The 25,262-nt window shown below is 45.2% G+C and overlaps 12 protein-coding genes across 12 annotated transcripts; 6 read left to right on the top strand and 6 right to left on the bottom strand.

The window, feature by feature from the left end:
* Nucleotides 1-310: 310 nt before the first annotated feature.
* On the bottom strand, nt 311-2,447 carry SAMD00019534_037130 (hypothetical protein; the record flags this gene model as incomplete). The annotated part of the gene is made up of 2 exons (XM_012904605.1): nt 311-1,034; nt 1,147-2,447. The coding sequence occupies 2 exons, from the start codon at nt 2,445-2,447 to the stop codon at nt 311-313; spliced, it is 2,025 nt and encodes a 674-aa protein (XP_012760059.1).
* Nucleotides 2,448-3,136: 689 nt separating this feature from the next.
* On the top strand, nt 3,137-4,804 carry SAMD00019534_037120 (hypothetical protein; the record flags this gene model as incomplete). Its single annotated transcript, XM_012904604.1, has 7 exons — nt 3,137-3,256; nt 3,349-3,467; nt 3,542-3,773; nt 3,859-3,985; nt 4,063-4,442; nt 4,508-4,703; nt 4,776-4,804. 7 exons carry the CDS (start codon nt 3,137-3,139, stop codon nt 4,802-4,804), a joined length of 1,203 nt encoding a protein of 400 aa, XP_012760058.1.
* Nucleotides 4,805-5,483: 679 nt separating this feature from the next.
* On the bottom strand, nt 5,484-5,975 carry SAMD00019534_037110 (hypothetical protein; the record flags this gene model as incomplete). The annotated part of the gene is made up of 1 exon (XM_012904603.1): nt 5,484-5,975. One exon carries the CDS (start codon nt 5,973-5,975, stop codon nt 5,484-5,486), a length of 492 nt encoding a protein of 163 aa, XP_012760057.1.
* A 425-nt stretch (nt 5,976-6,400) lies between these two features.
* SAMD00019534_037100 (hypothetical protein) lies at nt 6,401-6,665 on the bottom strand (the record flags this gene model as incomplete). Its single annotated transcript, XM_012904602.1, has 2 exons — nt 6,401-6,436; nt 6,516-6,665. The coding sequence occupies 2 exons, from the start codon at nt 6,663-6,665 to the stop codon at nt 6,401-6,403; spliced, it is 186 nt and encodes a 61-aa protein (XP_012760056.1).
* Nucleotides 6,666-6,800: 135 nt separating this feature from the next.
* Nucleotides 6,801-7,890, top strand: SAMD00019534_037090 (hypothetical protein; the record flags this gene model as incomplete). The annotated part of the gene is made up of 2 exons (XM_012904601.1): nt 6,801-6,920; nt 7,435-7,890. 2 exons carry the CDS (start codon nt 6,801-6,803, stop codon nt 7,888-7,890), a joined length of 576 nt encoding a protein of 191 aa, XP_012760055.1.
* A 176-nt stretch (nt 7,891-8,066) lies between these two features.
* Nucleotides 8,067-8,668, bottom strand: SAMD00019534_037080 (hypothetical protein; the record flags this gene model as incomplete). Its single annotated transcript, XM_012904600.1, has 3 exons — nt 8,067-8,254; nt 8,332-8,496; nt 8,599-8,668. 3 exons carry the CDS (start codon nt 8,666-8,668, stop codon nt 8,067-8,069), a joined length of 423 nt encoding a protein of 140 aa, XP_012760054.1.
* A 344-nt stretch (nt 8,669-9,012) lies between these two features.
* SAMD00019534_037070 (hypothetical protein) lies at nt 9,013-10,002 on the bottom strand (the record flags this gene model as incomplete). The annotated part of the gene is made up of 3 exons (XM_012904599.1): nt 9,013-9,389; nt 9,475-9,688; nt 9,976-10,002. The coding sequence occupies 3 exons, from the start codon at nt 10,000-10,002 to the stop codon at nt 9,013-9,015; spliced, it is 618 nt and encodes a 205-aa protein (XP_012760053.1).
* Nucleotides 10,003-10,176: 174 nt separating this feature from the next.
* On the top strand, nt 10,177-11,982 carry SAMD00019534_037060 (hypothetical protein; the record flags this gene model as incomplete). The annotated part of the gene is made up of 1 exon (XM_012904598.1): nt 10,177-11,982. The coding sequence occupies one exon, from the start codon at nt 10,177-10,179 to the stop codon at nt 11,980-11,982; it is 1,806 nt and encodes a 601-aa protein (XP_012760052.1).
* Nucleotides 11,973-13,745, bottom strand: SAMD00019534_037050 (hypothetical protein; the record flags this gene model as incomplete). Its single annotated transcript, XM_012904597.1, has 1 exon — nt 11,973-13,745. One exon carries the CDS (start codon nt 13,743-13,745, stop codon nt 11,973-11,975), a length of 1,773 nt encoding a protein of 590 aa, XP_012760051.1.
* Nucleotides 13,746-14,585: 840 nt separating this feature from the next.
* On the top strand, nt 14,586-15,474 carry SAMD00019534_037040 (hypothetical protein; the record flags this gene model as incomplete). Its single annotated transcript, XM_012904596.1, has 4 exons — nt 14,586-14,588; nt 14,726-14,789; nt 14,936-15,186; nt 15,349-15,474. Coding segments are annotated over 4 exons (444 nt in total), but the record flags the coding sequence as incomplete, so codon positions are not given.
* A 310-nt stretch (nt 15,475-15,784) lies between these two features.
* On the top strand, nt 15,785-19,066 carry SAMD00019534_037030 (hypothetical protein; the record flags this gene model as incomplete). Its single annotated transcript, XM_012904595.1, has 4 exons — nt 15,785-16,135; nt 16,210-17,856; nt 17,932-18,486; nt 18,563-19,066. 4 exons carry the CDS (start codon nt 15,785-15,787, stop codon nt 19,064-19,066), a joined length of 3,057 nt encoding a protein of 1,018 aa, XP_012760049.1.
* A 2,028-nt stretch (nt 19,067-21,094) lies between these two features.
* Nucleotides 21,095-24,430, top strand: SAMD00019534_037020 (hypothetical protein; the record flags this gene model as incomplete). The annotated part of the gene is made up of 2 exons (XM_012904594.1): nt 21,095-21,331; nt 21,404-24,430. 2 exons carry the CDS (start codon nt 21,095-21,097, stop codon nt 24,428-24,430), a joined length of 3,264 nt encoding a protein of 1,087 aa, XP_012760048.1.
* Between the last annotated feature and the right edge of the window lie 832 nt (nt 24,431-25,262).

The following is a 25,262-nucleotide window of genomic DNA, read 5'->3' as shown; positions in this document are numbered from 1 at the left end:
CAAGTCAGTGATTATGTCAACTACGTATTGATGAAGTGCTGACAGCGAGCCACAACAATAGACACTGGACATCGTCATATGGACATCGACATAGTCATCGTCAACGTCATCTTGGCACCATCAGTTGTCAAGACTATGTCAATGTCCACCACGATGTCCATGACCATGTCCACAGCCATTACAACCCAACTCAACTGCACAGCTTCGTCATAGTTGTATCAGCCAACCTCCACAGTTGCCAGCACGAACGATAACACAATCATCATTGGTTGAATGTAGATTGTCGATTAATTGATGATGAATGGATAACTCATGCGCTGCTGGTTAGCTTTATGTATTTCGATGTTTGATCAATGTTGGTGGAGTAGAGGTACCAATCGTAGTTGTTGGATGGGTTGGTGGATTGGATGGTGACAGGGACAGCGCCGGCGACAGACAGGTATTGACCGTTAGTGTTCTGGATCCTGTAGGACGATCCATTGGTGGTGAACAGCCAGTTGCAGTGACCATTGCTGTTGGGTGGCATCAAGACCACATCGTTGTTACTGTTGGAACAAACGAACGAGTTGGACGCTTGGTTGAAGATGTTGATGCCAATGTTGTTGGAGGTCCCGGGACCGGTTGGCGTCTGCATGATGAATATCTGCTGGATGTTGTCCATGCCTGGCGAGACAGGACTTGCCACCAAGGTGTTGTCGATGTTGACCTGGAAGGCCAATCCACTGGAGAAGAACTCAAAGACATAGTAGTGGCCCAGTCCCGGGGAGTTGCCACGCACCTTCATAAAGCCCGTCTCAATGAAGACGTTATCGACCATGTCAATGTTGAATGGGCCAGGCTGGTCCTCGCAGACCAAAGTTTCGTTGGTGTAAAACTTTGATCCGTTGATCATGTGGATGGGGAAATTGCTGGGAAGTTGAGTTGCCAGAGCATTGGCGGTAGTGAAGTCAAAGGCCCAAGTGAGGTCACTCATGAAGTTGCGTCTGTAGGATGAGATGTTCTCCATGTATATTGGCTTTGATCTTTGGTTTGCCCTGGAAAATTATAAAGTGATTTTATCAAAGTTAGTTAGTTTTTTTTTGATTGAGTGATTGGAATGAATCCAAATTGAGTAATTGGTGATTGATGATGTGATTAAAGACGTACCATTCCTCGATGAACATCAGAATCGATGTATGATCGGCGGTCTCAGTAAAAACATTTCCATGGTTGGCGGGGTCACGTGTCCAGGGCGAGATGATCAGGAATGGAACTCTGAAACCCGGACCAATTGGAGAAGCACCATAGTCATTGACAATCCACTCGTCTATAGTACCCTTGGGAGCAACGGGAGGCACTACGTGGTCAAATAGCCCACCGTTTTCATCGTAATTGAAGAGGACAACAGTGTCGCTATGGAGGGCAGAGTTGGCAACAGCTTCCAAAATAGTGTGTGTGAAGTTCTGGCCGGCCTTGGGTCCATTAATGGGATGTTCAATCATTTGTTGAGGGGCAACAATCCAATACACTCCTTCTGGCAAAGTGTTGGTATTGAGTTGATCAAGGAGGACCTCCACCTCGGTGTAGTTGTAGGTGCCAGAGTGGAAGTTGAAGAAAGTGGTTGGGAAGCTACCATCCATGTACTGCTCAAACCACAAAAGTGGATTGCACTGGAAGGCGTCCAGACCGTCTTGGTACGTCTGCCAGTTGATCTGGTGGTGGGCAAGGTACTCTGGCATCGTCAGCCATGTTGGTGGTGGCGTGATGTTGTTGTTCCAGGTTGGTGGGTTGTCGTACCCGCGGGGATTGATGGTCCCGCTGAGGTGCATAATACGATTCGGGAATGTTGAAGAGAGAAGAGAGGCGTGGTAGTTGTCCCCGATCGTGTAGGAGTGTGCCAGGGCATAGTAGAGAGACAGCTCTGCTCCAGTGAGGTATCCCATTGTGGCGGTGGTGTTTCCGAGTGCCGATGTCCATCCATTGTTCAAACCGTTGTTGTAACAATCGTGTGTCTCCTCCCATGAGATGACACCACCTCCAGTGCACAGAGCCTTGTTTCCTTGGATATAGTAGGGGATGGAATATCCGTTGACAGCATTGTTGAGCGATGGTTGTGAGAACACATTGTCGGGAGCAGTGCCAACGTTGGGATCATTGAACCCACGGACTCCTGCGAGCGCGCCAAAGTAATGATCGAATGCTCGATTCTCTTGCATAAACACAATGATCCTCTTGATGGCGTTAAGGCCCTGCTGAGGAGGTGCCTTGCACGAGTCATTCTTGCCAGCATACTCGAAACATCCATTTGGACAACCCCACTTTAGCAATGGCTTGGCGGTCGATGATTCACAGTTGTACACAGAGTTGGAGTCAAGTAATGGACAACCGAAATCATGGAGGGCGGGAGCCACAATGGTCACCGGCGGATGGACACTTGCACTGGCTGTCAACTGTTTGGCAAACGGCATTCTTGTTGGTACCGGTGGGTGGCAAACACTGTCCACTTAATGGACATGTGCTCAAAGGTACTGGTGGACGATGCAAAGTGACACACTGATAGAGAATTGAACCCTGTTCAATGTCTGGACATCCAGGAAAATCATTGGCACAATGAGTGTTGAGGTCAAGGCAAAGACAACCAGCGGCCAAACATTTCTGAGTCTATATTTTGATGAATGAATGAATTGGCTGACGAGTAAGAATATTATTTTGATTGATTGAGTCATTGAATGAGTGATGGAGGTGATTGATACACACCAGACCAAGGAAGATCAAGAATATAAGTAGTACTTTCATTCTCTATATGATGGTAATGTTTGATATAATAATAATAATTAATGATGATGTCCCACTACTAAAGTATACATAACTATCCAGAATTGTTTGAAGTCGACAGGAATCAGAAACGACACATTTCAATATTAATATAAACATACGTCACGCGTGCCTCAATTGAAGTTGTAAATTGCCCATGGCAAGAACCCTTCACCCGACAAATCTATTTGTCCCTCATCTCGCGAAATCTAGTCGCGATCACCGACAGTTCCAATTGATACTTTAGACAACCTTCAAAAATGTCAACTTTAGCAAGTTAGCTCCATTCTGTCATTATAATATTCATTCATCTCACTCCTCTCAATTAATATATTCAAACAAAATGAAAGTAATATTAGTTGTACTTTTGGCATTGGCTGTAGTGCCAATGGTACTATGTTCAAACAATGCACTTGGCAACAATCTTTTGGACGATCTCTTTGAGAACATTACTGAACAACTTGTAAGTATATATATTCTCTATATTTGATTGATTGATTAATTGTACTGACCTCTTCATATCTAATAAATCACTTGTAATAATATTATATATAGTTTGTTGATCGCTTGACCAATACCTTTGCAACGCGCAATAAAGGTTACTTCACCTTTAATAATCGCACCAGTAATCTTAAGATTGATTACATTGATAAGGTTAATACCAAAGTATCGCTGTAAGTATATTCATTTATAAAGTTGAGGAGCAGAGTTAATATTTATTAATATTATTATTTCCAATTCCACCCAGGTATGTCCCGTTCATGCTGGTTGATGGGTCCGCCAAACTCAATGACACTCAACCTTCCAAGTCAAACCCAAACACCATCAACTATGTTATAACTATGAATTCTGAGACAATGGATGTCAGCATTGCCTTCACCGCTAGACCTGAGACCAAGGCGTTGTTGGGCTCCCAAGTGGTGTCCGTCAATCACACGTCAATCAAGAACTCAATCAACAAATTGAATGGAAAGATAAAAGTAAGTACATCTTTCATTCATTCATTGATTCATTCATTGATTCACATGATCATTCAGTGACTAAAAAATTATTCCAATCACTTAGAGTCATGTCCAAGAGTATCTGTTCTCGTACTACTTAGAGGAGAGCGTCCATCGCTATTATAGCAGATTTGATATCGAGTATGAACTCAACAAGGAAATCTACAAGATGGATGGAAAAGTCTTAACTGGTAAATATCATCTTGTTAATATACCAGTATGAATTCATTCTAACTCGACCTCGTCCTCAATCCCAATACACTTTCAGAAACCTCAATCATGGCCTACCTTTCACTAAAGCTCAACACTGCAAGCCAGGGAATGCAAAGTATAATGTCGTGGCTTGGTGAATATCCATCGGTCTATACTATTGATGCAGTTGTCCATGTTGATCCATTTAGATTATCCACCTTTGATATAATTGGTTTTAATCAATTTAAGCTCCACATCCCAAGTATCAGCATTGAGCTTAAGTTCAACATTGACAGCACCAACAACCTTAACTACAAGGCCTATCCATGGGTCAAGATCTACCTTGACGTAGACTTCAACTTCACAGCGACGGCGGGTGATTTCACCAGGGGCACATGTGGATACTACCAATTCCAACCTGGTACCGGATCAGACATGTTCAAGGTGACGAGTGTTGTAAGTACCTCTATTGATTCATTTATATTATTAATTTTACTAACCATTTCCAACAACAACTACAGGAACAAGATGGCTTCAATAATATGTTTAATTTTAGGTCTGATTACTTGTGGTCGTTGGTGATCTCCAACTGGATGAGCACTTTTGGCTACACCAAGTATATCAAGCCAGCTGTTCCCTTTGATATGGCTCCCTTGCTCTACACGAGTGATACAGATATCTTCTTCACTTGGATGCCAAACACTTCCTATCACAAATGTATGTAGGATTAGAGATGGAAATCAAATATGTATTTACTAACTAAAATATTATTATAATTACTATTCTTAGCTGATCTCCAATTCTGCCAACTTCAATAATAATGTCATGATCATGTCCATTAAGGAGACTGCCAGTGTTTCTCAATCAATCATAAATTAAACTTTAAAAAACAATTTCATGATTCTGGAACCATCCCAACTATTAACTATTGTAGTGATTGGTGTTGACAACATATATCATGTTTGGACTGGAGGGACGAGGCACCTTGAAGCAAAGGACTCAGCATGTTGAAATGCAGCAAGAAGTTGGACCAGGTTCTTCAAGTTAGCTAAAGTCAATTAATAATGGCATGAAAGTTAGGAGTGCTAGATGGGAGGATTCCAAAGATCATATGTACATACCAATGAATGTCATGATTTGTTGATTGAATAATTGATTGATTGATAGTATGTATTTGATAAAGTAATAATTATTGTTCTTTGTTTGTTTGATGAACGGAAAGAATGGATATCAATGGTATTTATAAATACTTACAGGTCATCAATCATACATGACTAATCAATCAATAAATGATGGATAAGTTTAGGTATATTTACTTTAAATGGATAACAATACTTAATAAGGTAATGTATCCATATGGTATGGTTACCTAATTGGTCATCTACCACTCAATCAATCAATCAATCCAATCCAATCCAATCAATCAATCCAAACTTGTTGTTTAACTTTAATGTTGTATTTTATTGGACCAAAGCGAAACCAGTAGTAGTGACGTCTTTAGAGGAGCAACTCGTATCTGAGTGGAGTGATGGTCTGGAGCTCAGAGTCTCTTGGGTTGACAAAGAAACCGGTCTTGGGTGGAACTGGGAGAATTGGGAGAACGACGGTCTTGCCAGCCTTGCGGGCAGCGATGGCCTTCTGGAAGGCAGCCTTGCGCTCGGCGATAGCCTTCTTGGTGGCGGCCATCGAGTTGGATGGACGGACGTGCTCAATGCGGACGTGGATCTTCTTGGCAATGTAACGTGGACCGACACGCTTGTTGAGGACGATTCCAACAGAGCGTGGGGTGACGTTCCAGACGCGACCGGTACGGCCGTGGTAGTACTTGTGTGGCATACCCTTGTGGACGTTACCAGTGGTCTTGACGTCGACAATGTCTCCCAGACGGTAGGTTCTCAAGAAGGTGGTGGTCTTGAGGATACCATGGTTTCTGAAGCCACGGGCGAACTTGTGTCTGGTGCCTGCACGTTGACCGTATGAGTGAGTCATCTTTTATATCTGTTTGTTTGTTTGTATTCGATTGATTATTTAATTGATTGATTGATTGATTGATGAATGAGTATGAGTTAATCTACTTCTTATTCTTTCTTTCTGTTTGTGATGTGTATCAGTGTGTTTGTGATGATATGGTTGAATGATTGAATGATTGATGATGTAGGCCTTGTGATGTCGATGTCTAGTGATCTAAATAACGTTGATGTAGGCGCATGCTGTTGTACTCGTCGATAAATGATACATGATTGACTGCTCATCCTAATCATCCAAAGTTCATCCGATTGAGTCCAACACTCAAGGTCACCATAGTCTTGTCACGTCAATCATATGATTCTGTGTTGTTGTTGTCTGGAATTGAATAATGATTGATCAATCAAGCCCAAGTCTTTGGTTGCATCAATGTATACTGTCGCACATTGTTACTGTTGCTGTTGTTGCTGTTGCTGTTGCTGTTGCTGTTGTGTTGTGTTGATGTTGCGTTGTGTTGATGCTGTCATATCGAATGAATGAATATAATATTATAATATCACCTACCTGTGGGTTGCTGATGAGTCTGCTTTGAACAATGAGTGACGTGAAACCTTCAACGCATAAATGATAACACACAAAAGACAATGCTGGGACTGGCGACAGAGACCGCACACACTCTGCTCCTGCCTCGTCGTCCTCTACCAGCTCACTCATTTGAAAAAATAAAATAAAATCACTAATTTACATAAGAATGTAATTATTATGTATTGAAATACAAACATAATGAGTAAGTTCTGTTATTTGTTTTTAATTTTTTTAATATGAATTGCTGTGTGTGTGTGAGAGGAGATGCGCGACTTGGATTGTGTTGAGGACTGGAGGGAGGGCAGAGTCGATGACAAAGACTCGCCTGCATCATTCAAACTCTCCCTTTTTCCACTCGAGTGCTATAGAATACAGTTCATAAAGGTGTGTGTCTATCTATTTATCTCTACTATATTATTATTATACTGCAGCAGAAGAACTCTCTCATTCCTCTCAACCTCAACAACTACATTATCAACAACAAGTGAAGCGAACGTACAGAACAAAATGAATGAATGATTGATAGAATGGAGTATGATGATGAATGAGTGATTGAACTATGATATAAAGAGTGGATCGTCAACTGGTGCTGGTGCGACAGCTTGGGACAATTCATTCAGATTATTCAAGAATGCGAGCAGATTCTATCAATGATCATGCGCGAGAATATAGACTCAATCAATCATGTTGAACTTGATGATGTACATGGACATGTCGCGACGCCAGAGACAATGAATGAATCAATCAATCACAGACAACAACTACAACAACAACAACAAACAGTGTCGAGAGGAAATGAGAGAGAATATTCATTCATCAACTTGATGATGCAGCAGATCCAACAACATTGATAGTTTAGTTACTTACTCTATCATCTCTCAATCAATCAATCATATAGATGGCCACCAAGCAAAGTGTAACTGTCAAGGACGTTGCTCCACAGGACTTCATCGCTCACTACGCCAAGTTCTTGAAGAGAACTGGCCGTGTCCACGTTCCACGTTGGGTCGACATTGTCAAGACCGCCACTCACAAGGAGCTCCCACCCATCAACCCAGACTGGCTCTACGTCAGAATCGCCGTCCTGGCCCGCAAGGTCTACCTCCGCCACGGAGACGGTGTCGAGTGCTACAGAAAGGTGTTCGGTGGCAACAGACGTGATGGTGTCCGTCCAAACCACTTCCACATTGCCAACGGAGGTCTCATCCGTTACGCATTGAAGCAATTGACCGCCTTGAAGGTCATCGAGACCGACGCCGTCAAGGGTGGCCGCAGAATCACCTCCACCGGCCGTCGTGATTTGGATCGTATTGCCAAGCAGGTCTACAACATCAAGCACGGAATCACTGCCTAAATCAGCAATAACTGATAAAGTAATAAACGTCGCGAAGCCATCTTTACAGCAATATCATTATCATTATGTACAAGTTGTTGTCTCCCCTTTAATCAATGATTGAATGAATGGGACTGGTGTGTGAAGTTGTCCATTGTCGTTGGATGGCTGGCGGCAGTCTACCCTACCCTACTCTACTATTTCTGTAACTCGTATTCCACTGCTGATATGTCGTTGGCGGTGTTGATCGTGAACTCTGCAGGTTCTGGCGCCAGTTTGATGTTTCCCCACATGTTGACGTAGAGTCTCATGAATCCATTGAATACCTTGATATTGCCATTGCGAAGAATGATAGTGTTTCCAGGTTGTACAACATCATTTTGTTCTATGGAGTTGAACAAGTTAGTAAGGTTCAGTCATCCAGCCAGTTCATGTACTTGGAGCAATGATGACATGACATACCATTCTTTGCTGTGAGTATGACAGTACCAGTCTCATCACCTACCACTGCCTCTGAGACCACTTCTTTCTTCTCCCTATTCCTCTCAATGACCACCTTTGTACTCAACACCTTCAATACCAAGTTGTGTCCAGTAGTCATTGGCTTCAGATGTTCTACCTTGGTGACTAATTCATCAATTCATTCAATACAAAGTAAGAGTCAGTAAGTCAATCATACATATTATAACAATACTCAATCTACTTATTCAACCATTCATTGACACATACAGACTGCCTTTTGTAACACAGGTGGAGTGAACTCAACTTGTTTGTTGTTGTTGTCTTCAATGTCGTTCATTGTTCTTTGTTTGATATGAATAATTTATTAGGATTGATTGTTTGATTGATTGATTGATTGATTGATTATCTGTGTCAAACTACAAGTTGACAAGTAACAACACTGATGTTCACTTCTCAAGTTTTCCCGAAGACATGGTTGTTGTTGTGTGGTTGGGGTTGGTGTTGGCGAAGACAAGTGTGGGCGAGGGCGAGGGTAAGGGCAAGGGTAAGGGTAAAGATGAATGAATGAATTAGGACAAAGAAGGAAGAGAAGGGAGATTCTTTAACGTTTGGTTTATTGGTGCACCAAACCAAAGCTGCTGAATGACTGACTGCTTAGGTGAGGAAGGCCTATAATATCATTTACTTTCCAATGACGATACCCTCGTAGGTCTGCTTGTACCAGTTGACAGTGTCGATCTTGGTGATTCTGTGCTGGAAACCAACGCGGGAGCAGGTTCTCTTTCTGCGGGCAACACGGAAACCTGGGCGACCCAACACGACGAAGAAGTCCATACCGTAGATACCGATGGCTGGGTCGTACTTGATGCCCAAATCGATGTGCTCCTGGATACCGAAACCGAACGAACCGTTGTTGGAGAAGTTCTTGTTGCGGAGCTCGAACTCCTTGACCTTCAGACCCTTCTCGAGGATCTCGGCGGCCTTCTCACCACGGACAGTGACGTGGCAAGCGATCTGCTCATTACGACGAATGGAGAAAGATCTGACGGTGTAACGGGCTATATAGTTGTTGATTGATGTTAGATCACTGTTGTAGTTGTCGTCGCTAATGAGTCCTGTTTGATTGATTGATGTGATGCATACCCTTAGAGTAGACTGGGGTCTGACCAGTGAGTTGCTCGAGCACCTTGGCGGCACGGACGAGTCTATCACCACTCTCACCAACACAGATGTTGAGGATCAACTTCTCGATCTTGAGCTTTCTGTTGATGTTGTCCTTCTTGTCCTTCTTCTCTGGGACAGCTGGGGCGGCAGCAGCTGGAGCAGCAGCCTTGGTTGCGTTCTTCTTAGCGGCAGACTATATATATTATGATCATTGTTGTTAGTCCATTGTCCTCCTGACTGTATCCATTCATCCATCCATCATCCATCGCCTTCATCAGAATGCTTGCTGTCGTAGATTGATTGATTGGATTGATTGATTGATTGATTCGATGGATTGATAGATGGATTGAGCTAGATAGGTATATTATATACACACCATTGTAGGAGGGAGATGATGATGATGACCAAAGGGAACCAATACAGTCGATTAAGTGTCAGGGTATCTTAGTGAAACGCTCAAGTCGTTCTCATGGACCACACGACATCCTCCAACCTCAGTGCTTCCATTCAAAAATTGAAAAAAATCAATTTAAAATCAAACAATTCAAGCATCGCTTTCGTTTCGAACTTCCCTTCTTTTCATCCAATCATTCATTCGTCTTCTCGACTTGCTCATCCATTCATTCAATCAATCAATTAATCAATATATGTTTATGTGTATATACAGTATAGGATAGGAGTATGGAGCCAGAATATCATCTCAGTACTCATTATGATAATGATGATTATACTGATAGGAGTGATGATGGTGATGAGGTGGACTTGAGCGATGACGAGGTATACTGTCAATGTAAACCAATGAAGAAGCCAATGCCATTCTTAGTAAAGGAGTTAGAATCTGGTGTAGTCTATTGTGGATATGATGAACAAACAGAGGAAGAAGAAGATGATGTTACAGACTTCATAAATGATGCTGGTGAAGATGAAGTCACAATTGTCAAGCTCGAGGCCAAGGCCGAGTCTAATGCAGAGACAAAGGAAGAGACCAATGCAAAGATGGAGGAAGAGATAGACGATGACGAAGAGATAAAGATAAAGATGGAGTCAGTGGCTGAGACAGAGATAAAGACAAAACCAAAGGAGAAGGCACCATGGAGATCAAATGGAGTGTCATTGTATGAACGATTACTCAAGAGGAATGTAATGGATGCTCAATCATTTCAAACATATATTTATGACAATGAAGACCTACTACGCACAGATAAGACTGTTAGCGTGTCAACTTCAACATCGTCATCATTGCCCAAGGCACATGGCACTGGCGCCAGCATTGGCATTGGCACTGGCAGCAACAACAACAACAACAACAACAACAACATTAACAACAACATCAAGAAAAGAAAGAGAGACGATAAAGAAGGAGATGGAGATGGCGAAGACAATTGGGTAAACAATCAGTTGTCCATTGTACCCATCAATGAAGGAGAGAATATAGGAGCAAAGGAGGAAGAGGACGACGATGATGATGATGAATCAATCAATTATTATGAACGACTAAGACGACGACAACAAGAGAAAATACAAAATGATCCGGATAATTATACAAAGGAGGATACTGGAGTTGGCATCATGTTTACATTCAAGAACATCGTTGAACCATTGACTCCACAATCACGTCATAACATGGCACCTGGTGGCATACCCATAGTTGATCTTGGCTGGAAGATCGCCACTACATCGTCCACCACAACACAAGACGCCAAGTCATCGTCATCACGACCAGCAAACACTCGTCTGTTCTCAACTGCTCGACCAGAGATTACAAGTCAGTATAGAACATTGGCGTCATTCGACTCGAGCGAGAAGACAATCATACATGCCAATTTGTCAAGATTCCCAATATTGGCGCGACACAATCCCGTCAAGTTATGGCAAAGGATATCAATGGCATTGCTCGAGAACAAGTCACCAATAGAGATTGGCATGTACGTCACAGAGATGATGGGTGGCGTCTTGAATGTCGATGAGCTGGCATCAAAATGCCCCGATCCCGCCCCACCCGATGTGGAACCCGGCCAGATATTACTAGAGGACAACGAAGCACATGTCAGTAACTACCCGGATATGAGACGCGAGGTTCTAAAGGCCGATCTCGCCAATGCCAGGGAGGAGAAGAGGATGTATAGCGAGTCGGCCAATGAGGCTCAAGCAACACTGCCTCCAGAGTTTGCCATCAAACCCTTCACGAGAATGGTCAAGAAGTTAAAGGTGATGCCACATCCCGAGGCCATACATGAGCTGATTCGCTCACTCAGGGCTTGGCTGCGGCCAGTCATTATGGACATGACAATGTGCAAGCGTTCAATCACTGTGGAGCGAGCGGTGGATATACTGCGGAACCGCGATGCTGTGCCAGGCGACTGGATGCCCACTGAGCACTACGCCCAACTATACGAACAAGTGGACGAAGCCAAAGAGATCGTCAGCAAGCACATCGGCCTAGCCCAATTCAGGAAAACTGCAATAAAGTTTAATAATCAAGATTGATTGATTGAAAGAGTGTTGGACGACGACTCCATGAGTGATTGATTGGGTGGTGATTGATTGGAATGGTTCCAAGATGAGGCCAGGTCACTCATGCCAGATGACTGTGCCAGACTTTGTTTGGACTTCAAGTATTTGTAGACTGTGCTATGAATACTGGATTCTTTGAGCTGGACAGAGTAGCCCTCAGTGCGGTTCTCGTGGAGATATGATATGACTGATTGATAGCCATTGCCGATGGCCTTGTCCATGGCATCCTTGGTACATCCCTCCGTGCGATGAGTGTGCAGGAAGTGGACGATACTCAGCTGACCAAAGCCAGCGGCCCGGTCCATCGCCTTGGTCGTGCAGCCCTCTGTTCGATTGTGCAAGAAGTGAATGATTGATTCATAGCCATACATGGCCGCGTCGTCCATGGCGGTGACTGTGCAGCCCTCTGTTCGATTGTAATGCAAGAACTTGACGATCTCCAGGTACCCATTCTGCGCAGCATTGTCCATTGCGTTGGTTGTACAACCCTCTGTTCGATTGTAATGGAGGAACTTGACAATCTCGAGGCTTCCATTGAGTGCGGCGTTATCCATCGCCTTGGTAGTGCAGCCCAATGTGCTGTTGTAATGGAGGAAGCGCACGACGTCTAAATGTCCATTCTTGGCGGTCTTGTCCATCGTGTCCCCAGTGCATACTTTACCACGTCGGTGAAGATACTCGACGATGTCCAGATGTCCTTCTCTCGCGGCACCATCCATCTCCATTTCTGATGAGAAGTATTCTGAGTTGCGCTCATTCAGCAGTTGAACTATCCCAAGGTTACCACTCCACGCAGCCAAAGAGAATGTGTCCTCCGTGCCCTTGACCCCACAGTGCTCCATAAGGTAGGCCGCCACTTCCAGGTGTCCGCCCTCAACAGCCATGTCCAGGGTTTGGGGTGACCAAGGCTCCGTTCGATTGTTATGGAGGAACTGAATGATGGGCAGATATCCTTTTCTGGCCGCCCCCTCCACGTACGACTCTACACATTCCTCCGTGCTGTTATGATGCATATACTCAACTATCTCCAGGTGTCCATACTCTGCAGCGGCGGACAGAGCCTCCGAGATGCCCTCCATTTTCCCATTCTCGTTCAGGAACTTGACGACGTCGAGGTGTCCCTTCATCGCGGCCAATTGTATCGCGGTGTCTGTACCCTCTGTGCGATTGTGATCACTGTTCAAGAACTTTACAATCTCCAAGCATCCATTCTCCGCGGCAATGTCAATCTCTTCCTCTGTGTATTGGAAGCGCCCAGTCCGATGGAGGTACTCGAGCACCTCCAAGTGGCGACCTTTGGCTGCCGCGTACATGGGCGATGGGTCGGCCGTCCACACTTCCGATCGATTTCCGCAGAGGTAAGCGACGACATCAAGACATCCGCGCTCGGCAGCAACGTGGAGTGTGTCGTTCTTGCACCCCTCTGTGCGATGTTCATGCAGGAACTGAACAATGTCTGCCCGACAGCCATCGGCAGCGTCGTGCATGGCATACTTTGAGCAGCCTTCAGTCCTGCTCGTATGAAGGTATTGAACGATGTCAAAGTGGCCCATCCTTGCGGCCCAGTCCATCGCATTGACCGTGCAGCCTTCACTCCTGTGCGTTTGAAGGTATTTGATCACATCGAAGCGGCCACTTGACGCGGCCCTGTCCATTGCATTGACCGTGCAGCCTTCATCGCGACGCTCATGCAAGAACTGAACAATGTCGAGTGATGCGGCCATGTCCATAGCCATGTTTGTCGCGGGCCATCCTTGGTCATGAAGGTATTGTACAAGGTCCAATCGACCAATCATGGACATCAAGTCAATGGCAGTTATATGTTTGTACAATGGTACTGCATCAGATGACGATTGTGATTTTCCAAGTGATTGAATATATTTGATAACATATAGATGTGATGGATAATGAATGAATTGATATCCAGCGAATTGGTAATCCTTTCTTAATGTGATCACCAATCTTATCCAACGACTGACCAAGTCACTCCATGACATCACACGACATTTAAATCGTTCACCATGTATCCAATGTACCCAACCAAATATATTCGTCTTTCTCAAACATATATCATTGATTATTTGTTTGAATAACAATGTTGTTGTCCTATCTTTATCCATCTGTTTTGTTTGATTGAATGAGTGAATGATTGATCGATTGAATGAGTGATTGAGTGATCAAGTTGTGATGATGCACATCATAAAGACTCTGGATATGTGGTACACACAATATCTGATCGATGATATTTCCGACTTATAAGTTGGATCATCACTCAACCCATACACTTTGGATGAATGATGTGCCTGGACTTTATTCCAAAATTTCCAAGTCATCTTACCCTCACAGACATACCCTCACCGGGCATTTAATTTTACAAGATGAAAGGATTCGAAGTGTTTTGAAACTCGGATTTTATTTTAAATTCATTTTATGTATTTTTTTGAAGCAGGATGAGAGATGTGCTCGCGAGGATCATGAGCTGAGCGTGGGTGAGCCGCACGAGGAGGATGTTTGTCTTCGTTTGTAGCTAAACATATCAGCAGCAGCATTTATATCACAATCCCCTATATCACAGAATGGTACGTCATGTCAATGATATCAACGATTAATGATGGATGGTCAATCAATCATCAATGTCAATCAGCATCGATGATCATCCATCAAGCATCCATCTCTCGAAAGAATGACCATATACTAACATCGCGATACCCAACAGCCTACCCGTTTCTCTAAGCACAGAAAGTCCAGAGGAGATGTTTGCGCCGGTTACGGTCGTGTCGGTATGTGGATACATCATCATCATCAGCGATCAACAGCAGCAACAACAACATTCAAACACGACGACTCCAGATTGCCAAGATTGATGAATGAACGAACGACAAATGAACATCGATTAGCTAACGGATACATATACACCAATCTATAGGCAAGCACAGAAAGCATGCTGGTGGTCGTGGAAACGCTGGTGGTCTGACTCACCACCGTATCAACTTTGTCAAGTATCACCCAGGATACTTCGGTAAGCTCGGTATGAGAACCTTCCATTTGGTCAGACACAGATCCTACTGCCCAACCGTCTCCCTCGAGAAGATCTGGACCTTTGTCCCAGATACCGTCCGCAAGGAGCTCGCCACCAAGAACGACGGCACTGCCCCAGTTGTCGATGTTACCCAGAGAGTATGTTTCAATGTCCTCAAGCATGTGCACATCAAAGCCAACACTTACTAATCTCAATCATCCTCATTCATTCAATCAATCAATCAATCATTCGATCATACTCAATCAATCAATCAATTCATTGTTTGTTCGATCTATCAATCAATCAATCAATCACAACAGGGTTTCTTCAAGGTCTTGGGTCACGGTCTCCTCCCATCCCAACCAATCATCGTCAAGGCCCGTTATTTCTCCAAGGTCGCTGAGAAGAAGATCAAGGCTGTTGGTGGCGCCTGCATTTTGGTTGCTTAAACCTGTTACCTTTTGTAATAAGCAACTTAACTGTGATTAGGGAATAAAAGATACTAGAAACACAACCCGCCTCCCTCTCTCCTCTTGTCTCTCTCATTGTCTTCACCTTTGTCTCAGTTTTTGTCATCGACAAGTCCACATTCATTTTTCGAAGTGACACACACGCATCTCAAGACCAAGACAGACGCGTCAATTTGAAAAAGGGCGCATTTGAATTGAACCAACCACTTTGTCTCAAGTTCATTTATTATATCTCTATCTCTATCTCTTTGTACATACACACATACACACATATATATAGATAAGTATGAATGGCAACAATAGTAGTAGTAGTAGTAGTAATGGGTTCGGCACTAGTAGCAATATAAAGAATAATGGTGTTAGTAATAGCATCACTTCACCAACTATATCATCACCAACTACATCATCTACATCGACAACAACATCAACATCAACAACATCAACACAACCAACACTTAATGTTGTAGATAATGGAGTATTGGCACCACCTACTGTAGAGACTATATCACAGGCATTGGTTGCACTGTATCAATCAAATGATGCTACAGTTAGAGACATGGCCAACAAATGGTTGATGCACATTCAGACCCTACCAGAGGCCTGGGAATTCTGTCCCAAGTTGATCTTTGGTACCAATGTATGTTGATGTTCAACATAACAATCAATCAATACTTACTCTCTCAATCATTCAATCACTTCAATCATGTCAAGGTAATGGAGTTACAATTCTTTGGAGCATCTACTTTGGAACAAAAGTTGAGAAAGGAATGGATATCATTGCAAACGGATGTTAGGATTAGGATATTCAACGTGATGGTTAACCTGACAGAGCACACGATCAAGTTGACCAATAGTGTCGTTTCGACAAGGGTATGCGTGGCACTCAGTATAATGGCCATGTACACATACTCATCGCTGTGGAAGCGCCCACTGGACGACGTGATGCACTTGTGCAGTCCGAACCTCGACCAGCCACTGGTCGACATGCGCATGGATCGTCTGCGCTTCGTGCTCGACTTCCTCACGATCTTCCCCGAGGAGCTGATCACCTGCGCCATCTCATACTCGACAAAGATCGTCAAGCGCGAGATCACCACAGACATTGACGTCGTGTACCAGTACCTGCTGGCCTGTCTGACCATCCCTCCACAGGTACAGGGCCGTCCAGAGCAGAAGCAGATACTGCGCGCGCTGTCTGCCTGGCTGCACTACATGCTGCCCATCAAGACAGAGATACTGCGCACGATTTTCGAGAGCACATTGGCAACCGTCGACAAGGACCCATCGCAGATTGAGCTGATGTGCACGCTGATCGAGCGGTCGCTCGTGCATCTGTCGGCGCGTCTCTCACCCGAGGTCGAGCAGATGTTTGTGTTGGTGGCCGAGAACCTCCTGGCTTTGATGCCGCCCAACTTTGCCCGCGCGATGCAAGAGGGCCGCTTCGAGACGGCCAAGGCCATCTGCCACCTCTTTGTCCAGGTACTGTATCACAACTCATCCAAGCTGCTCAAGGCTGATCTGGTCAAGCGATATCTCGAGACCCTGCTGCACTTTGTCCAGCAGGGCAATCACGAGATGTGCGAGCTGATGCAGCCATTGTTCCAGGAGCTCAAGGGACGCACAGAGTACACACACGAGTCGCTGGGCAAGGAGTACCTGGACAACTACTTCCTGAGCATGCTACATCGATTGCTCACTTTGGCGGTCTACTGCACGGACGACCCCTCGCAGACCACTACATTCCGCAAGACCGTCAAGGACATGCTTTTGAACATACAGCGTGCCCTCTTTGACAAGAGCAACTTTTTCATCAATCACCTGGTGGCGCAACTGCAGAGCGACCTTCAGAACAACGTGCAGGAGTGGCAAAAGTACGAGGTGACGCTGGCTTTTATCTCGATGTTGACCGAGCCCAGTAACAAGGACTCCAAGTATATGGCCGTGTTGCTGCAGCTCATCCCAACCCTCCCCGTCAAGACGCTGCCCTTGATCAAGACCTCGATCGTACTGATTGGCAAGATGTCTGGATACCTGCAGGGTGATGTAGCCGCACTGGAAAAGGTGGTGGCTGATCTGATCCCGGCCTTCTCCTCGCCCGACTTGCTAGAGGTGGCCGCCAACTCATTCTACTGTCTCACGGTCACCAGGCAGTGCGCACAACATCTCATGACCAATATCACGGCTATCTTGAACTTGTGTGCGCCACATCTCAAATCGAACCAGACTCATCCATCCATTGTCAGGGTATACGAGGCCCTGCTCTACATCATCCGAGTCGTCCCCTCATCACAGTTGGCTGAGCCCTTCCAGAAGCTGCTCATACCAGTCATAGAGAATGTCACTCAAATCATTCAAGCAGTAAGTAGTTGGCCCAGCGATAGGAATGGCGCGGCATTCAGCTAACTCAATCAATCAATGAATGAACGAACACAGGGCGCGACATCAAAGTCATTACAATTGTTAAAGATACAGCTGAAAGTTTATGAGAAGACGATCAATCTTGTGGACTTGGACGACAAGTCAATACCAAAGGAACATCCACTTTATCACTTGTATCGCGTGATCGTTCCACAGATGGAGACCGTACTCAATGTGTTTGGATCGGATTCAGACGTACTGGAGGAGATATCAAAGATGTACAGATGGACACTCATGTATTGCAAGCCATTGATTGAGGACTTTGTGGTGAGCATCATCAAGCAGGCGACGACCGCCTTCACCAGGAATCCCAGCCACCACCTCCTTCAGGTGCTTTTCACTGTCAATGGCAACATGACCTCACCAGAGGTGGACGATACCATCAGACAGGCATTATCAATGATCTCGACAACCACTTTCCAAGTGCTGAGGAGTGAGACTGTTCAAAATGTGAACCTTCCCCTGTCCGCCTCACATCCTCTCAAGAAGTACCCCACCGATCCACAATACCTACTCAGCTTCTCAGTTCGAAGTGACCTCTCCAAAGAATACTTTACCATGCTTATACATGTAAGTAACTCGTTCAATCACTCAATCATGGAGCTATTCCACTTACTCAACCTCCACAATCAATCAATCAATGTAGATGCTCAAGAGTTATCCACAATGCGTGGATGTGAATATCGTAGCCACAGTGTTCACTTATGTGTTGCACAACATATTGGATGTGAATGATGTGTCGACGAATAGGAACTGCTTCATCTTGATGGAGTCGATACTGATGCTAAAGAAGTCTTCAAACGAGATTGTACGACAACGTTTCGAGGAGACCGTCAACCAGGTGATTGCCACGCAAGGTGGAGTGCTGCTGAGGAACCTGTTGGTGGGCGTGGCCTTTCTGTTTAATTACCCGATGATCAACTTTGCAGCGGACGTGTTCCAGGCATACGGCACAGTGTTTCCAACACCGTTCAGACAGGAGCTGAGGAAGTTCCTGATCAACACTGACTTCTTGAGCGGCATCGTCGACTCTGCCGACAAGCAAGTCTTCCTTACTCAATTACAACGAGTGAATGAGTCCAAGGAGGAGTACAGGTTTGCCAATCAAACCTTTGCCATGCTCTGCAAAGGTCCAAAGTGGTCGTCTTGATTGATCTAAGCGATCAATCACTCAATCAATCACTCAATCAATCAAGATCGATAGCATGTATCATTAAAGTTGGATATCATAATGCGAGTACCACGAACCTGTAACCTTTATATAAACATGTTGCCACGCCCAATCACATCATCATCCTACATACTTTATGCGCATGTAGTAGTAACGTAGATCACCGCCTCACTCCTCCCCACATCCATTAATCAATCAATCAATCAGTGAACATGTTCGTAAGTAACATTTCTTGGCATTGATTGATTGGCCAGGATATGGTAGTAGACACTGGTTGGAATATATGTGGGTGTGTGATTGATTGGTTAGATGTTAACTCTGATCATGGTAAGGTAAGGTTGGTTGATGGATGGCGTTGATCTACCTGGACTCCATCCATCCATCCATTCATCCATCTCCGTCAACACCCACACACCCTTCTTCCACACAGAGCAATCAATTCAATCCATCCACGGTCAACCAACTTTATTACCAAAATGGGTAATAAGAGAAGTGTTGATGGATGCATCAATCTTACATGCCCTCGAGGCAATCAGTCTGTAAGTCACACCCCTCATTATGTGTGTTCCAAGTCACATCATGATCATGTGATTAATAGATTTTATAATCTCAAGTAGTCGTACAACAGCTGTTGATCAGGTGTGTGGCTCACTCACTCCTGTCATCATCAACAACATCCCATTAATAGATAGTGGTAGTAGTAGTAGTGGCAATGTTATATTGGAGGCTCGGTTGATTGAATGGAATGATCAGCTGATCAAACAGTGATTGACCTAATCTATTGTTTAATGTATTAATAAGTGAAGTGTAAATATATAATCAGATGAGCGGAAGCTCAACGCCGTGGGTGTTGCCAAGGACATCAAGCCAAGCCAACAACACTTCATCAACAACACATCAACAGCAACAGGATTACAAATTGATCAGTAGCCACAACGTTAGTGGGTGTTTGATAGATCAGCATCACACACAGACACACACCTAACCCTCTCATTCATCAATGGAAGAACATCGCTGACCACTCACTCACCCACTCAATCAGTCTCACTCACAGTCGTACGACCCGACCTTTGCACCAACACATACACAATCTGTGGCACTCACACTGATCATCAGGTGGCATGTTGTGTGTTGACTAAAGGATCGCCCTTATGCTGATCAGGTGTTAGAATGAGCGCGAATTAATTTGTTGATGATGTTGACTAGTGGACAGCTCAATGCGAATCGTACCCAAAAATACCCTTACCATCTACATCATCATCAACGCCAACAACAACAACAACCAACCAACCAACAAGCATCTCAACTTCCCAAACAAACACTCACACACATATGGTCAAGGGTGCTGTTGAGAGTGGTGGTGGTAGTGGCGTGTTTCTAACCTGTTTAGTGAAGACATCGTACCTCTCCGACCCCCCTCTCTATGACTGCATCCACCTACCCTCAGAGTGGTTGGCCGAGTGCCAGGAAACTGATGATGGCCTGTGGCTGGTAAGAAGGAAGTAAGCAAGGGATGGAGGGATAGTGGCAGCGCATTACGGCATGGCATGGCATGGCATGGAGTGGCATGATTGCGTCCCGTCCCACCACGACACTTGATCCACCACGCCGAGCATCTACACCCCCTCCTTCGCGTCTCTCTTCCCAACAGGTGCGCACCTCGTCAACTCAATCTAGCTTGCTTGCTTGCTTGTTGCTTCACTCATTCACTCATATCATATCATATTCACTCAGTGATGGTTGTAATTGAACCTGTTATTTCCATGCATCAGAGCTCTCTTCATCACATCCCTTTCCCTATTCATCAATCCAACAAAAAAAAATATCCCTCCACTCAAACATCCTTTTAACTTTATGATTGATTGACTTAAGGTCATCACCAAAGATTATTATTATTAATTATCCAACTATTATCAATCAATCAATATTTATTATTTTTACTTTATAATTATTCATTTTAATTATTAATATTAATATTATTTATTTATTATTTTTTTCCAATCCAATATGGAAACTTCACCTTCAACATTCTTTGACTTTATGACGTCCATTCATACATTGGCAATGGGTTCAGATGGCCTTAGAGGTCATGCTGAGAAACCACCATGTTGTGCAGCATCCTCACGTGGTCATTGCAATGGTCATTGTCCACGCATTGAAGATGTTCTCTACTCACAACGTAAAGGAAAGACAAACAAAGGTGCCCAACGTTGGCGTTGTAAAGCTTGTGGTACTAAATGGACTGTAAGAATATAAATTGGAATTGGAATTATTCCAAAATAATAATTATTTCTAACATTTATAAAAAATATTTAGTCCAAAGAGATAACACATCCATCATCAATGGTACCAGATACTAGTTCAATAGCATATGGAATGGGTCCAGAGGAGATTAGTTTGGACTTGGCAACGAGGACTGCGAGACCATTTAAGAAGTCAAAGATTGGTGATGTTCCAGGCAATTCACCAAACTCACAATTCCTTCCATCATTATTTTCATCATCGCCCAATGATTCACCAATCTCATCGCCTCCATCTCCACCCTGCATGTCCGTTCCCAACTCTCGCCATAACAGTATGAATAACTATGTACCAATCCAGAACTTGTCCAATCAATCATCGTCGAATAACCTACGCATGAGTGTTTCCAACAACTCTGGAATCATCAATAACAATAATCAACAAAGAGTGTCAACACCAAATAGTGGACCATTGATGGGCACACCAAATCGCATGGCATCAAGCACACCAAACATGAACCATTTGCTATCATCAAGTATTGGCGGCACTCCTCCACCATTGACTACAAGTAGTTCACTCAGTTCACTGGGAGGCGGACCTGGCCCAACCAAGCCAGTTGTCGTATCCTCATCCTCCGCATCATCGAACAACATGCCACCACTTCCAACACGTCCATCAATGAATCAACTATCAATGGCAGCCGCAGCCACATACAACAACAACATCAACAACAATCATAATAGTCCAAACAGTAATAACAATACACCAACATCATCAGGTCGCAGCTCCTCCCACGCCCATCTGCCATCCACACTCACCAGCTCAATCAGTCAGCAGAACCTTGGATCATCACTCAGACACAGCCAATCACACAATAACCATAACCAACATATTATCCAACAACATCAACAACTCAATCAGGCTCGCTCGAGCCATGGTTCCAAGATATCACAGATAATTGATACATATGCCACCGACTCTTCGTTCGAGAATGAGTCCTTCACTCTGGGCACGAACGCTCAATTTGGTGCTGGATCACAGTTTGCCAACAATGCACAGTTTGCCCAATTCATTCCATCACTCTCAATGGTCGATTGCTTCAAACGTCTGCTACACTCAATCTCAGTCTTCTCGCGCGAGCTCACACCTGACAATCGTCAACGCCTGGCACAATACCTGACGGCACTGTCGTCCCCGAGTGCTGAGTCGAGCTTCAACACGACACCCCTGTCCAGACGTCTGTTATCCACCATCGATGGTCCCTTGTTCAACATATCCAAGGCATATCAATCATTGTACCAACTGATGGCACATCATCACAATATGATGGACGACACTTTGGTGTCACTGACGAGGATCAGCTTTGATGAGCGTGAGGTCCAAGTGATTGTGGCCCAACTTCACAAGTACCAACCCCTGTTGGACACCTACGAAGGTGTGTTCAATGACCTCCAAGTGTTCCGTGAGATGCTTGTGTCCCGTGTCGAGGCCCTGGAGGGAAGCTTCAGCGACCCGAGCCTGTTGGCCAGCTTGGCCGGCGAGTCGGATGATGGCTGGGAGTCACCACCCATCCCGTCAGACCCCGAGCGCACGCTGGACTCAATGGGTCCTCTCGAGTCCACTCTCACAAGTATCGAGACAAGACTGCGCGCAACTCAACGCGAGTTGGGCGTCACACATAAGCTCCAGAACATGTTGGAGCTACTTTACTCCATTCACATGCAGAGTTGGAAGGCAATCATCGAGAAGCATCAACGCATGGTGCAGGCCTACATCGTCGACGTTATCCAACAGACATTGACCAATGCCGACAAGATGTCGTTCGCCTACAGCGTGCTCCGATCAATGAGTGCAGGCAGTCGACGTCGTGGTGACCCCGACTTTGAGACTGAGTGGATCGACCCGTCCAACCCCTACGCACCACGCCTGAACGACTTACTGAACAAGTACGACACGATCAGACAGCCGTCACCAAGCCGCCGGTTCCAGAGCTTGGGCCGCGAGCGCCAAGTGCTGGCCGTGTACCACACGCAGTGCATTGAGCATGGCGTCCCTGACGACCATCCCGAGTCGCCCAAGCGTCTGGCCTCGGTCATTCGCGCGATCAATGAGTTCTCTAAGCAGTCTGACCGCCTGATCATCAAGAACGACCCAGAGGAGGTGGCCGACAAGTGGATACTGACGGCGCACTCGCCAGAATACCTGCGACACCTCGATGAGATGAGCCAGCGATTGGAGGGCAATGAAGTGCGACCACTCAATGCCAAGGATGGCGCGACACAAAGTGGAGGCGGTTGCATCCAGTCTGCGGATGGCGAAGATGGCGATACATTCATTTCCAAGCACTCGCTGCGGGCTGCTCGTCGCGCTGCCGGCGCCACGCTCCATGCAGTCGACCAGGTCGTCCAGGGAGCAGTGACTTCAGCGTTTGTTGCGGCTCGTCCACCAGGACATCATGCAGGACGCGAGGGACTGACATCGGGCACCACATCGCAGGGCTTCTGTTTGATCAACAATGTGGCCATCGGTGCCAAGTATGCCCAACTCAAGTATGGAGTCGAGAAGATAGCCATCGTGGACTTTGATGTGCACCATGGCAATGGCACGGAGGAGATCCTGGCCGGCGACCCTGGCTTCCTCTTCCTCTCGATCCACATGTTTGAAGAGGGCTTCTACCCTGGCAGCGGTGGCGGCGACGGTGCGAACGGCGTGGTGTTGCCTGATGGCAGCGTGCCGCCCGAGCAATCGGCGCAGGACCCCAACATGGGCCAGGCGGCCAGCAACATTGTCAACATCCCACTGGACCCCAAGTCATCGGCACTCTCCTTTTTGAAGGCGTTCAACATCATCATCGACCGTCTGAACGAGTACCAACCAGAGCTGCTCATGATCTCGTGTGGCTTTGACGCGCACATTGACGACCATCTCGCATCATTATGTCTGCTCGACGAGAACTATGTAGAGATCACTCGTCATCTACGCCAGGTTGCCGATCGCTGGTGCCGTGGCCGTCTGATATCCGTTCTGGAGGGTGGCTACAACATCACAGCTCTTAGACAATGCACAATCGCGCACTTGACCGCGCTCACAGAGGATGATTAATTGGTCGATTGATCGATTGATGTCATCTTAATATTTGTAATAAACTGTTAATTACTACTACTACTACTACATTACAGTTATGAGGGTACTTGTCGACAACAACATCAATCGATCAATCAATCAATCAATTAAGCAATCAACTTGTCATGGATCACCATCACCATTATAACATAACTTCAAGTCACATATTCATGTGGTACATTGAACAGGAAAGTAGAAGCCAGTATATTTGTTGTTATTAGCACTACAGTTTGGCGTGTCCAGTTGTAGTAGGTAAGTAGTGGGCCAGTCCACTTGTTCGTGGTGCTGGAGGCGTAGCGAATGGAACCCAACCAACATCCAATATTACCCTGCCTTCCAGCATGTCCTCTTGGTTCGACTCGAGTTATTGGTGTTTTGAATACATCCATCCACCCGTCCATCCATCCAACTGTCTCTTCAGGATTAACAACTGATTGATTGTTTGACAGACAGAGTGACAGGTCTGCTCGGTTTTGTGATCTTGAAAAGTAGGACATGCTGGTGTGCTTGGGGAGTCACAGGCCGAGAGTGATCACATGTCTTGATTTTGCCCAATAACAAGACTTGAGAGTCAAAATTAGATTTCCTTGGCCTGGACATAAAGTACGTGTCGCCAAGTGATTACTCGCCATGTGTATCAATATATTAGTTTGTAACTATTACCTAATACCATTTGATGGATCCTGATTGAATAGGATTGGATTGGATTTGATTGGATTGGGGTGGACCTTTTACAACAGGTACACCGAAACCTGATCGTGAATAGACACACCCCGATACTGTATGTCTTGCCAAAGTGTTAGCCTTGGAC

The sequence above is a fragment of the Acytostelium subglobosum genome, assembly GCF_000787575.1.
Source record: "Acytostelium subglobosum LB1 DNA, scaffold: scaffold6, whole genome shotgun sequence".
Classification (NCBI taxonomy): domain Eukaryota; phylum Evosea; class Eumycetozoa; order Acytosteliales; family Acytosteliaceae; genus Acytostelium; species Acytostelium subglobosum.
Note: the sequence above shows the minus strand (reverse complement) of the source record. Positions and strands in the feature narration are given on the sequence as shown.